The sequence below is a fragment of the Eublepharis macularius genome, chromosome 4 (genome assembly GCF_028583425.1).
Source record: "Eublepharis macularius isolate TG4126 chromosome 4, MPM_Emac_v1.0, whole genome shotgun sequence".
NCBI classification, from domain to species: domain Eukaryota; kingdom Metazoa; phylum Chordata; class Lepidosauria; order Squamata; family Eublepharidae; genus Eublepharis; species Eublepharis macularius.
Genome location: NC_072793.1, coordinates 61,224,521 through 61,238,358, shown reverse-complemented (window position 1 = coordinate 61,238,358; position 13,838 = coordinate 61,224,521). Strand labels below are relative to the sequence as shown.

The following is a 13,838-nucleotide window of genomic DNA, read 5'->3' as shown; positions in this document are numbered from 1 at the left end:
TTTGAAACAGTTCTCAGGTGGGTGCTATTTGTTGCCAAAAACATAACTTCCAACCACATAACTTCCAATTTATACAACAGTAGAATAAAACCTCCAAATTTCAGCATTTTCTGTTCTATGAAAGTCACACAAGGCGATGCAAAACAAGGTTTCTTTACCCCTAGGCTAGCTGCAGCTGTGTTGCATTGGAGATGTAGATACTTTTGCTAAATAGATACTTTTGCTTATCAGAAGAGCAAACAGCAGCTCTTGCCATAACAAAGCACAGATTTTCCTCTAGACTAATAATATCACAGATAACTCCCTATTAATCACCACAAAAAGAGCACATTATACTGAAAACTGCAAAGGAGGCAATCAATATAACAGAGCATATTCTGAAGAGCAGAGGAAGATCACTTTATTTTAAATGGAACATTGTATGGGAAATGAAGCAGAGAGGATTTGCAGTCCCATTCTAGTTTCTAATATCAAATCCTCAGCGAAATAAACTGGCCTTGGTTATTCAGTACAACAAACAGTGACAGGAAGTTATTCATTAGCTGACTTGCACATTTCATCATTTTAGGCTCTAAATCGTATGGATCTTTGCCAGGCTTACTCTTTTAAAATTATTCGTTTGTGACAGGTGTGCTGATATGTATATTGTCAAATCAGACAACAATTTCCATAGTCCCTGTGTGCATGCATGTTCGCACCTGTGGAAATTCCCTCTGCATAGGACTATTAAATCTCTCATTGTCTTATTTGTTGGGAAAAGGTCCTGGATCTTGGATTGGTTTTAACTGAAACATTTCACTTCCATTATTTCTGGTTCTGGCACTACTATCCCACATTTAAGATAGGATAGAAATTGTGTCACAAGGTCACCAAGAGGCGCGCTGAGTCACTTCAAACAAACAGATGAGAGGAGAGACCTAAATGGAAAAGAAAGAGTCCTTTGCTGAGCGAGAGATATAGGCCACAGTAAAAAGGCAGGGAATTCCTTGTTGTCTTTAGTAAGGCTGTCATTGGAGTCCCTTGTGCCCTGAGGTAGCCAAGTCCCACCAATAGACAAAGCTCATGTTGGTCAGTGAAACCAGTGACCTGTCACACTGGGCCTTAGCATAGCTAACAAGAGAGCTGGTTAGGAAAAGCAACACACACGTTTAACAACTACTGTAATAGCCTTTAGAAGTCACTGAACATATCTCCAGTTTCTAGCATTTACTGCTGCGGTAGATAGTAAGAGAACTCCAGGCAACAAGTTTACTGCCAAGCAATGGTGTCAGCAAGCATCATGAATTCTGCACATGGCCTTCTGAGCTTTCCCGCGTGATGCTCATTTGCCGCTCTCCTAGTGCAATTGGTCAGCACCAGCCACTGTCACTTCAACTCGGATCTGCCATCTCCAGTGGAGCCAGACAAGAGGGGCATAAAGGGCTGAACTGATCTGAAAATCAGTTGGAGCAGAAGGAAAGGGAGCCCTGGTGTCCTTTGCTGACTTTTCCCCAGTTGTAACAGCACCACTGATGGCAAAATTTGCCCACTAATTCAAGGGTTATGAAGCTTCTGCAGAGCTGAACGGGACAAATTTGGCTGGTTTGTTTGGCGAGGCTGGAGTCTGACCATTGGCCTCCTCACCGAGCCTAAAGAACATCTCCTGCTCACGCTTCTTCTGATTCAGTTCCTCTTCCAATGCCTGAAAGAGAGGAGATCCACATTAATGGCAGTATCTCAACCGCAATAGTTCGGCTTCCCTAAGACACAATGATCTCTACTACCTGCTTGCACATCAGAGTTGTTGGTTCACATGGAATCACAACTGAAGAGAAAAATTAGATTACCCCAAAATAAATATCCCACTATAAATTTACTTGCAAAACCTCAGATACATATTTTCCTAATCCAACCCCCTGCCCAATAAATTCCCAGTATAGAAGAACATATGGCATAGCAATATACTTGATTTGGCAACATGATCAGAAATTCAAAAGTAAACCCTGAAATTTTGCCAAATTCAAAATCTTTGTGAAGTTTTAACTCAAAATTGTTACCTTCTTGCGTGGCCTCAGTTTATCTCGCCAGTCCTTCAGGTTCAGGTTGTGGTTTTCATCCAATGCCTTCAGTTTCTGGGTCTCATGTTCAATCAAAAGGTGACACTTTTCATTCTGTGTAGATTTAACGCCATAGAACAAAATGTGAAAGTTTTCACAGGGCATACAGGAACAATAGCAAACATATCAGCTGAACTGGCTTGTCAACCCATATGAACTTCTAGCAGTAGGTGAGAACCATATCTCTCAAACACAATAAAGGCCCTTCTCATTCCAAATATCTTATTTTTCACAAAGCCAGTGACTGTAGTGGTTAGAATGTTATACATGCCAGGAAGGCCACAAATGAAATCTCTCCTTAGCCACAGAACCCATTGGGAGACTTTGATTAATAAACCCTCGCTCAGTCTCATATCAAGAAATTCAACAGATACTCCTGCTTTGTGTACCCCTCTTCTGGAAGTGAGGTGGATGAGAAGGCCAGAGATATGGCACCTCAATTTGTTGAACTCCCTCCTTCATTTGTTAGCCTCACATATACTGTACTGAGCTTTCACCTACTATGCCAAATGAAGATACGTTCCCAAGTTTATAAATGTATCTAACACAGTTGTATGCTACCTTTCATCCCAACTGGGCCCCTCAAAGTGGTGAATAATTGAAAAGACATTAAAACCAGCTTTTAAAAACAGTATATATAAATATACTTATATTTATAAATTTATAAATATATATAAATATACATATATATAAAAACAACAATTAAAACAAGGAGGAGGATCAGTTAGAATATGACAGATGGCATAGAAAGGTCTTCACCTACTGATGAAGACAATGATTGAGGGGGATAGGCGAATCTCCCTGAGAAGGGCCTTCCATCATTTTGATGCCAAGACCAAGGCAGCTTTTTCTCAGGTTGCCACCTGTCTAGCTGCAAGTGACAGGGCTCACTGAAGAAGGATCCCTGAAGATGATTGTAACGGTTGGGTAGGTTTATATGGGAGCAGGTTATCTTAAGGTGTGCCGGTCTAAGGCTGTATTAGGGCTTTTAAGGTCAATGCCAGCACCTTAGATAGTCAGCCCCCCCCCCCCCCTTCAACCTCCCAGTCTGTTTTAGTATTCCTGAACAGCTGTTCATCGTATTTTGATATTTGTCTTCAGAGAAATTACACATACATCTTTGGTGCCTTGTCACTTTTTATTCCTTGGACTATGAGCAGAACTACAAGTGACAAAAGGCACAGATTGGACACTTGTCAGCTTCCCTCAAGTTTTGATGGGAAATGTAGGCATCCTAGTCTTGCAGCTTGACTCTCTGACTGCTGTCCAATGGACTTTTCAACTGTCACTTGTCCAGCATTCCATCAAGCTGCCTACATTTCCCATCAAAACTTGAGGGAAGCTGACAAGTGCCCAATCTGTGCCTTTTGTCACTTGTAGTTCCGCTCTATGTCACAAGGTGGCATAGGGTGGCTGTGAGGACAAAACAGGATACCACCTTGAGTTCTTTGGAGGAAGAATGGGATATAAATGTCATAACATGTCAATCCAAAAGGAAGGATATTTTCCAGTTCTGTTCGGGAACAGTCATCAGACAGTATGACCCATTTTTAACAGAGAAACAAAGAATTGCTGGACAGGCCACTTCATTGCATGAGACATGCTCAGACTAACACACATCTCTCTAAAACTGAGCCACAGGATGAAGTTACCTGCAACTGTTGGAGTTCACTCATGTTGCTCTCACACTGGGCACTCATATCCTTCATCTGCATCTCATGTTTCTGTTGCTGCTGCAGTCGCTCTGCTTTCTGCCTCTTTTCCTCCTGCTGAGCAAACTGTAACATAAAGGGAGCACCCATTATCATCTCAAGAGTGCTTCAGTGCTAAAAATCTGCATACTGTGCTAGGAGATGGGTCCTAAAAGCCACGTACTCTTCAATACCTGTTTGTATGAAGAAAGACCTACTAAAAGGATTGGATTTTAGCAGAGGTTGTGTGTTAGCTACACGACATGAGACAGAGCAAAGCCCAAGTGTAGCTGCTTCTGCCAGTGCAGGCTGTTGAGAAGGTTCAGAGTACATTTTATAACCCTACAATCATCAAGCATCTTCCTTCCAGAGATTCAAACATTTACAGACAACTCTACAATCAAATCCTCTTTGCTTCTCTCAGTAAACTCCACCTGTTTTATTTTTTCTCTCTGTTCTGAGGCACTTCCATTAGAGTTGATATGGAGACTCTTCTTGTACATGGCCATGCGGGTCTTCCCTTCACTCCTCTGGATTTTGGGGAGGCGGGCTCTCTCTTGCTGCTGCCGAACCTTCAACTGCTCCATCATTCGCTGGTTATACCGTTGCATTTGCTCACGTTCCTGGAATAGAAATACCCATGGGGGCAGGATGTTATACAGGACAAGTCATACTGAAAGAGGACTCATGAACTTGAGCCAGATTACTCAGAAGACCACAAAGGGAAAAAAAGAATTTTGAGTTGCTAAACTGAAGAGCCCTTCAAACAGCCCTTGCCTCCCTGACGGAATAACTCATCCAATGTTGCACATTGCCTTGAAGATGCTCTCATGCAAAATATACACACAGTACAGAGAAGAGAGACTGCTGCCACAACAAGCTACTGATCCTTCACTATAAGATGGAGAGATGAATATGATCAAGTATCTCCTTCAGGCCTTCCATGACTCATGGCTTACTACTGCCAATCCCCATTTTTGATCTAACAAACTCAGTCTTGCCTCTAACAATCTTGCCAAAATGCTACTGCTGAAATAATTTTTTTCTCGGCTTTTTCAGTTTAACAATATAATTTTTGCATTGAACACAGCCAAAGAATAGAGGAGATCCTCTCCAACAGCATGCCTTTTTACATTAAGCCCATCTCCTCCTTCCTCCTCTCTTACTGAATCCATGGAGAACTACTTCAAAGCTGATAACAGAGAGACAAGAGGCATACCAGAACGACAGAGCATCATGCTTCCTTGTAGCTTCCCTGCACTGCTTCTGACTCAAATATTCCTCTGTTCTTACATAACTGATACTATACCCAGAGGGGAAATGTTACTATATCTGCCCACGCAAGATTCAACACAGTGGGGCTTACTTGGGCTCTTAGGAACTATTGCTACAGTTTCAAGTAATGATAGTACAGTGCTTGCAAACAACAGGCACATTTACATATTTTCTCTCAAGTCAAGCACCTCATATGCTTGCACTGATAAAGGGTTCACAATGTAAAATGAGTGAATTTGCAGTTGCATAGTAGGTAGAACTGATAATCGCATAGGCAGCTGGCTGGTAGCTACTTTTGGCACATGCTCAGAACTTACTGGATAGTTGAGCTTGATGAGAATTATAGTTTCAATACATTTTGAGAGTCAATGGAAGAATCCAGTTCTAGTCACTCCCAGCAGGAAGTCATGGTGGGAAGGATTGGGCAGAGTAATTTATAGGCATGATAGGTCTCAGTTATGGCCTACTGTGTATTTAAAGAGTCTTCCCTTGTGTCCATATACTTCTGCTCCATTCACAAAAGCAAGGTTTGTGGCTTGGGGAAGGGACCACTTTGGACTCTCACAAATACCCACTGAGCATTTCAGGTGTTCAACAGCATGCTTGCAAAAATGTGAGCAATTCTGGATCAAGTACAGAGGTAATCAAGACATCACTAGATTCAAGTCTTCAACACCTGCCCCAATACTCCACCTAGCATTCAGTCAAGTAAAAAGCAGACCATTCTGTATAGGTCTGTTAAGGTCATTTTCCAATTGCTTGGTGATATGAAGTATTAGAGACAGAAAAAAATTCATCTTAGCTACCTTCTCATGTTTTCGTAGCAGTTCGTGTCTTTGGAGGAAATACTGATCTTTCAGCTGTTGTTTAATTAGCTGGTGTTTCTCCTGTAGATGGTGCTCTTCTAGATCCCAGACTGTGGCTTCCCGATCTGAGGAAGACAAAAATATTGTTGTTGTTGTTGATTTATAGTCTGCCTTTTTCACTGAGATCCAAGGCAGATTACACACTCAAGTGAATACAATATAATCAATAACTAGGTCATTCAAGAACTAGAAGATTCCCAGCAAAAATACATTATCAGCAGTTCACTAGTACAGAAAAAATATTCCTGTTCATGGGTCTCTTATTCAGAAGAAAAGACACTATTGCTCATGTTTTCTGTTGCCAAAAAAAAAAAAAAAAAAGACGCCCCACAAAAGAACCAAATATACAGGAGAGTCCCTCAGGCGAGAAGACCAACCGGTCTGTTACTTATTTAGGTCATGCTGATGTCATGCCATGACCTAAAATGGGTGGTGCCAGTGATGCCATTGACGTTTTCTCTGTTAAGGATCTTTTCAAAATAAAAGTTTGAACAAGGACAGAAAGAGAGAGCAGCAAAATGTGAAAAGTGAAAAGACAGACAGAACAAGAAAAGAGAAATGCTCACATACATTATAAAAAATTTAAAAAGGGTCCCATGTCTGAGGCCAGCTGTTTAAGACTATAGATGGGTGAGATCCTTGTGAGCTCTCAAGCAGTTCAAAACACCTGATGATGCCATGGAATGCTATGGGGTTCTAGGTATCCCTTTGAATTCCCTCTCTCCTCTTCTACCCCACCTCAGCTGATGTACCTTGTTGATGGCGATCAATGTTGTAGTAACATGTGAGAAAAGACTTGCATTGTTTCACTTACTCCCCCCTTGCATTCCATTCTGGCAATTACACTGCCCAGAATTCCTGATAGTTAATGCCAGGCATTCTGGGAAGAAAAACTTTTAGACTGCAGAAGCCTCATGTTACCACTCATTATTCCACTCAAGAAGATCAGGGAGCGAGAAACCTTCTTTGGCTCACACATGTTGCTAGTAATAATAATGAACCATGTTTTAATTTTCTTTCATTATGTATAATCTTCACTTGCAGCCATGCCAATTTTGACTTGGAGGGGGCTAATAATTTCAAATGAAAACTGGTTCTTTCACTGTGTTTTTCCTTTGACCACCTCCTTCCAAACCAATTTGAAAACCAGAAAACCTCTCACCTCTCATGAGCTGCTGTTTCTTGTTGAGGCATTCACGCTCCTTGTCGCAGATCTCCTTTCGATTCTGGGCTGTGATATTATTCATGGCTTGTTCCAGGTCCTCAGATTGTTTGGCCAAAAACTCTTGTTCCTAGAAAGAAACAAGAACAAACTGTATGCTCTCAAGGATCTCCCTTTGATATCTTTGCACACACTTGGGAGATGGTTACTCAGAACGGTCACGAGGGCCTTTGCCACCCCATGGGAAAACCTATTCAAAATTTACCAGGGCTTGCTTCTTTTGTGCAAACTCCTCCATCTTCACCTTCATGGTCCCCTTGCGCTGCTGCCGTGGGAGTTTCTCCATGTCACTCTTGACCTAAACGAGCAGGAAAAAAAGGAATGAGAAGGTCTTGTATTTTTCAGACTGTACTCTGGTCCAATCATTTGGAGTGGCTGCATAGAAAACACTTTTCATGTTGGTCACATCACTTAAAGGCTTGGAGGGATTATACCAAGACTTTGAATTCTCCAGTTTTACGCTGAGCTTATTTATTCTGTCACTTCCTTGATTCAATTCTGCTGCAATCTCTACCTCTTCTACTGATTTTTAAAACTGTTGCCTTCTTAATTATACGATTCCCATTCTCCTTCTTCTTCCCTGCCTTCTTTTTCTTATCCCAACCTCTCTCTCCTTCCCACTTTCACACTTACAGCTTTCTCCCTCATGCCTCCTTCACTTTCAATTCACCTTTTCCTCAGATGCATGCCTTGAACTAAAAGCGAACGCAAAAGAATAACTCTTCATTTGCAATTTCTATTACCCCAAAAGCAAGGGAAAAAACCAGAAGCGCAAGTCACCAATCATCTTTTATCTCAGTAACGCATGAAAAATCCTGAGATGGTGCATGCTGGCTTGCCACCTTACAGGAATAACTACTAAATAAAATTGCAAGGCACTATTATTGGGATACTTCAGGCCTGAAGCTGCAGTTTCATCAGATTACACCCTATTCAGACTCTGTCCTCTTCTCTTCCCTACCCTTCATTTCTCTGCCCTACATTTATACTGTTCTTTGCCTCGGCCCCACTTCTTGCTACCCATCCTTCCTTAGGCATTCCTTCCAGAAGTGAACCATTGCCTTTCCTCTCAGAGTCTCACCACACAAGGCAAAATACACTCAAATTACACACGTAATTTGAATGTATTTTGTAATTCAAGTATAATTCAAGTGTATTTTGTCTCATGTGGTTTGACCCTCAGTCTTCTGTTCTCCCACTTGGGCTTCTATTTTCAGTCTGCTCCCTTTTTTTTTTAAATAGATATCTCAAACCCGAGTTGTTTGTCCTGAACCTCCTTGTGATGTCAGCCTGACAACAGCAGCAACTGATCAATAACGTACGATCTTATCACAGAATTTCATTGTAGAAGAATTTGATGTATTATTCCTTTTTACCTCTTTCTTTTTTTGCTTCAGCTGCTCTTGAAATCTAGCATATTCTCGCTCCTGCTCAGCCCGAATACGTTTTGCTTCTTCACGTCGGCGCAGAGAGTGATCTTGCTCCATTTTTTCAATTTGCTGCTTCTGCTGACGTTCTAGATTTTCAAGTTCAGTGTCGTAGAATTTCTTCTTTGTCTAAGCAAGAAAAAAAGGACCTTCAAATTACTTATTGTCAGCTGAGAGTCTAGAACAAATTAGTACCTTATCATAACTGTTAGGGAAGAAATCAAGGCTGAAGAAACAATTATACGAACAACTTTGACAAAGCTTTTTTTAAACAAATCCACATTTTGATCTGAAGCACTCCTCATATTCCATCTGAAATAACATCAGTTCTGCAATTCGTTACCTGAATTTGGCATAACTTAGGGAGTACCTCTCTCTGTAACAGCCCTCCTCCCCATAAGTTACTGTGATAAGGAAAAACCCAGCTTTGAGTGAGATAATGGTGGAGGTCCTTGACACAGTTCTCTCAGTTTTATTTATTCATATATACTCCACCTTTCTCACTGAAATCCAAGGTGGATTACACAGTGCAAGTGAAAATATAATATAATAAACAGCTAGGACATTCACTGAGCAAAGAACAATAATAAACAACAGGACATTCAGTGAAAGAGATACAATATATGGTAGCAGAAAATTTGAAAAACAAGCATAAAGCTGAGGTGAAATCTTTCTGAAACAAAACATAACTAAGTTACATGGCACATTTGGCAACATGGAAAACTACCTAGTTGATGCATATCTGCGTCAGCAGTCTTGTGGGCCCCATACCACTAGTCTTGGATTGCAAGCAGGGTAACTTGGGTTAGCACAGCCCCCCTTATTGGTCTTCAGTAGCTCTTTACCACTCTCTTTCTCTTTGCATACTGCAGTGCCTGTGTAGTCACTGACACCTCCTCCAGAACTATTCTGCCCTCAAGACACCTCATGTTATAGAAAGACTTAAAAACAGAAATGCTTTTCAAACACACTGAAACTTCATTAAGCATCGTAGCAGAGGAAAGCTAGTGAAATGGATTCCACGGTAAAGGAATGCCGGCTATCAAACGAGGTCCCTGTTCCAGAAATGCTGTATGCTATATTGATGTATTGTCGAAGGCTTTCACGGCCAGAGAACGATGGTTGTTGTGGGTTTTCTGCGCTGTATTGCCGTGGTCTTGGCATTGTAGTTCCTCCCGCCATTAGCATTCCACACCCTGGGAAACTCTTACAGGATGACTCAGCTCAACCCCACCCCTCCTGAGTAGATATAAATGACCTGCCAACATCTTTTCCACACTGTGACACTGAGAGATCTCTGTCTTTTGGTGCTACACCTCTGAAGATGCCAGCCACAGCTGCTGGCGAAACGTCAGGAACTACAATGCCAAGACCACGGCAATACAGCCCGGAAAACCCACAACAACCATTGTATGCTATATTGTTAGGAATTTTTCTGGCTTGTGTGAGGGCTTGGCAAAGACACTCTAGACCTAGTAACACCTCTTTCTAGGATTACCAGGGTGAACCTTCAGCAACTTCCCATTCTCCCTGCTGAAGCTAAACAGTATACTGGAGTGGAAGGAGCAGGCGGCCTTATCATTACAATATGCAGCCATCAAGCTTACATTAATGAATGGAGGCAGGAGGACTTCAGCTCCCTCCTGCCCAAAATATATGCAACCATTGGTAGGAGGAAATGAGAAGACCTATTAGGGGAGCACTGGGGTGGATATAACCATCCTCCAATTTAAGTGGCATACCCACAAATGGAACAGCCAGTTGTTAGAGGAAGGCTCCAAACTTTGCTCAATTAAGTGATAAGCTCCACTCCACTATAACTTATATCTGATGTGCTACACATAGCATATGGTGATTATTCTTCCTCCCCCAGCTCTGGAAGCACTGCAAGTCCCCCTTCTCACATACATTCATTTCCTGTTCAAAACGCTTCAGCATCTGCTCTAACTGCATCTGGTGCTTGCTGTTCAGCTGTGTCTGGTTCCGATGTTCCTCTTTCTGAAGCAGCCGCAGTTCACGCAGCTCCTGGCGCCTATGAGGTGAATGCAGAAAGGAACAGAGTTTCTTAGTATGAGTCTCTACAAGGAGGAGGAAAGTTGGTTATGACAGGAGACCACCGTGGTGTCTTGGCTATACAGTGCCCTGCCACAGAGATTCACCTAGAGCCTCAGCTCTTATGCTCTAGGTGGCAGGTGAAAACACACTGATTTCCCCAGGGGTTTTTTTTGGTAAAAGGGCAGCCCTTGCCAGTAACGTTTTATGGCTGATGCTATTTTCTTATATTTTAACTCCCTGCTCTTTGTATTTGTACGCTACTGTTTTATCCTGCCATTATATTCATATTACTGTGCATTGTGTTCAATGTATTTCAGTGTTGTATCAATTTTATTCTAAGACAGTTCAGGTGTATTTTATACAGAAGTGGCAAACAACTGGTATCAATAAATAAGTTCATGAACTCAGGACAAGCTATCCTGATTCTCCCAAGACAAGCTAAATTTGAGAACAATCTATATTAATGGATCCATAGCAATGATGACTTACGTATAGTGTAGATCCTCGTGCTCTGAGTGCCAGAACTTTACTTATAGGTAAATGCAAAGTCATTTGAGTCACATCCACACTTCACCTGATTTTGTCCCTTACAGGATACTGGGAGGAGATTATTTCTTTCACCTCTGGTCTGCCTGTGTCTTTACTGCTGTGTCTCTATGTCACCTTTCTCACACAGATGTTTCAAAGAAATGAATCACCTTCCCTATACTCAGGTGCATTCAAATATAGCTCACAGATTGAAGCTCAACTGGCTCAGTTTCGCACTGTAAGCCACACATTTTCATTTTTTAAAAAATTTAAGGTTTAGAAAATTGGTGTACTTTGTCAAACTTTTATTAGGTTAGGTGTCCTTAAAATTAAGAAGTGGTTAAAAGGTACCATTTTGAAGGGCATGTGTAAAGAGAAATACTTGTAGCTATAGGAGGAGAAACACATGTGTTCATTGCTGATTAGTTCACCAGACTTACATCAGTCATACTGGGAGGGTGATATCCGACCATATACGTAACAGCTATGGGTAGATCAAAACAACTGCACTGTGGGGCCACCCAGTACTAAAGGCACAGGTTAATATAAAAAAACAAAGAGGATTTTAAATCCCTTGTCCCCCAAACTTATTGCATGGTGAAGGGAGCCAGAAAAGCTGTGGGAAAATATAGGGAAGAGCGGGAAACAGGGACTAGCAAGTGGAGGTTGAGCTGAAACAAATAGGAGTGGGGGAATATGAACAAGGATGGGGAAATAGAGCAAAAAAGGGAGGGAAGGGATTTCCCCTTTCCCACTAATCCTTGTAGGCCCACTGCCTGTAAATACCCTAATTTAGGAGGAAAAGACATTTCCAGTCAAATATAGATACTGTTTTCCCCTGGTATTTACTGGGACATTCAAGTAGACAATGCAATAGGTTATAATAATAATAATAACATTTCAATTTATATACCACCCTTCAGGACAACTTAACGCCTACTCAGAGCAGTTTACAAAGTGTGTTATAATTATCCTCGCGACAATCGCCCTGTGAGGTGGGTGGGGCTGAGAGAGCTGAGATGGTCACCACACTGGTCTGGGAGCTCAATTCAGGGAGAGCCCAGAGTGCCCCCCTCTTTCCTTTTCTGCTTCCAAACAGCACTGCTATACTGGAGAAGGAGTTGCCAGGGGCCTGGTCGAGCTTGGGAAGTGAGGACCCAGACAAAGTAAAACAAACTGGTTTTGCTGTGAAGCACTAGTGGACCTGTACTATGCAAAAACTGTGGATCACCTGCAGGCTATATTACTCTACTCAGAGTAATTACGTTACTCTGAAATTCTCCTCCAATAACTAGCACTATTTCTTCTGTGCCACCCTCACACCGTCATAGCCTGAAGCATACTAGAGATGTGCCAAGTGTTCCTTTTGTATGACTGGATCCAAAGGATTTTTATGAATGGTTAATTTTACAAGCCATAATAGCTGCCACAGCCTCTTTCATTCCCTGGGAAGAATTGTAGATGCATAAAGACTGTAAAACTGTAGGGGGCTGGGGTGGGCGAGGTCATAAAGCTTTAAGAGTATCTTGGCACACTGAATACTAATGCAAAGCCTCAAAGTTTCAGCATTTTTTGTGTTTAATTAAAATTTATCTAAGAAAATATACAAAGGATTTAAAAAGCACCTGGGAATGTTTCTTCCCCTCTGGCAGTATGCAATAAAATGAAGTTAAAAGATGTCAGCTTATTGACAAGAGCAGGCAGAACAAGGACAAACTGTGTAACTCCTCTACCCCACTCCCCACAGATGACTGGAATTCAAGTTTCAACTGCAACCTTTAACTACCCATAACCAAGTAATCACTGCCCTCATCTTTGTCTCTACTCAGTTTCCAATACGTACTACTGCCTGCCAAGGTAAGGTGTAGTATACTAGCTGCCACCTTGTATTTATATACATGCCCATCTAACCACATCTGAAGCAAATGGTGGTGGAGTGGCATACTTTTAAAAAAAAAACAACCACAAAAATGTTGCGGAGGAAAGTGAGATAAACTCTGCCTTCTTCCTCTCACTGCATTCTATCGTTTTAAAGATTTTTCTTCCAGCTCAATACCCGAAGTTATCTGGGCTGGAAGTAAAGCGCTGAAAGCACTGGGCAGCTGCAAGATAAGATGGCAGAGAGGACAAGTTTCCCTCCCCTTGCCCATGCACTGTTTTTGTGTCACGAAAAAGCCACAAACCTCATGTTTTAGACATTAAGTATGGCTCTTCTCGCTACAGGTTATTCGTTAGGCATCTGAAGACTGTAGAGCTAAATCCAGCCCATTGATGACTGTTTGCTGGTCCACCAGCTGCAGCCATAGTTGCCAAAAAGAGCTTCTTAGCTCCACAAAGCACCGTCCAGCGCCCCCACCCTCAGGGTGAGAAAGGAATTGCTACACACAGAAGTTATGACACTGTTTCCTCCTCCCAGGGAAGGCAACGTTCCAGTTCTAGACTTTCAGCCACAGGCATTTCTGAACACGCTGATTTCAGCAAGAGTGTGGGGGGAAGGGAAGAACCAATGTGGGCCCACTCTACACTAGTCCATTTTGTACTTGCTAGTTACGATCACAGGTTAAGGAATATCAAGGAGGTGCCAACACACCTGGAAGTTTACCCAATGAAAGATACCATTTTTTCCCTTTTAGAATTCTTTAACACTGAAAATGCCTAATTTGGGCATCTTTAAACAC

At 41.9% G+C, this 13,838-nt stretch overlaps 1 protein-coding gene across 1 annotated transcript in view; it reads right to left on the bottom strand.

Annotated features, from left to right (window-relative positions):
• Positions 1–224: 224 nt before the first annotated feature.
• Positions 225–13,838, bottom strand: part of STK10 (serine/threonine kinase 10) — a 97,142-nt gene continuing 83,528 nt past the window's right edge. The window contains exons 11-19 of the mRNA XM_054977371.1: positions 10,486–10,609; positions 8,527–8,706; positions 7,356–7,448; positions 7,091–7,220; positions 5,869–5,993; positions 4,222–4,410; positions 3,749–3,874; positions 2,037–2,150; positions 225–1,681 (exon numbers count right to left, since the gene is read on the bottom strand). Of these exons, the coding sequence (XP_054833346.1) occupies positions 1,541–1,681; positions 2,037–2,150; positions 3,749–3,874; positions 4,222–4,410; positions 5,869–5,993; positions 7,091–7,220; positions 7,356–7,448; positions 8,527–8,706; positions 10,486–10,609 (1,222 nt within the window). The 3' untranslated portion in view covers positions 225–1,540. The remainder of the gene's footprint in view (positions 1,682–2,036; positions 2,151–3,748; positions 3,875–4,221; positions 4,411–5,868; positions 5,994–7,090; positions 7,221–7,355; positions 7,449–8,526; positions 8,707–10,485; positions 10,610–13,838) is intronic.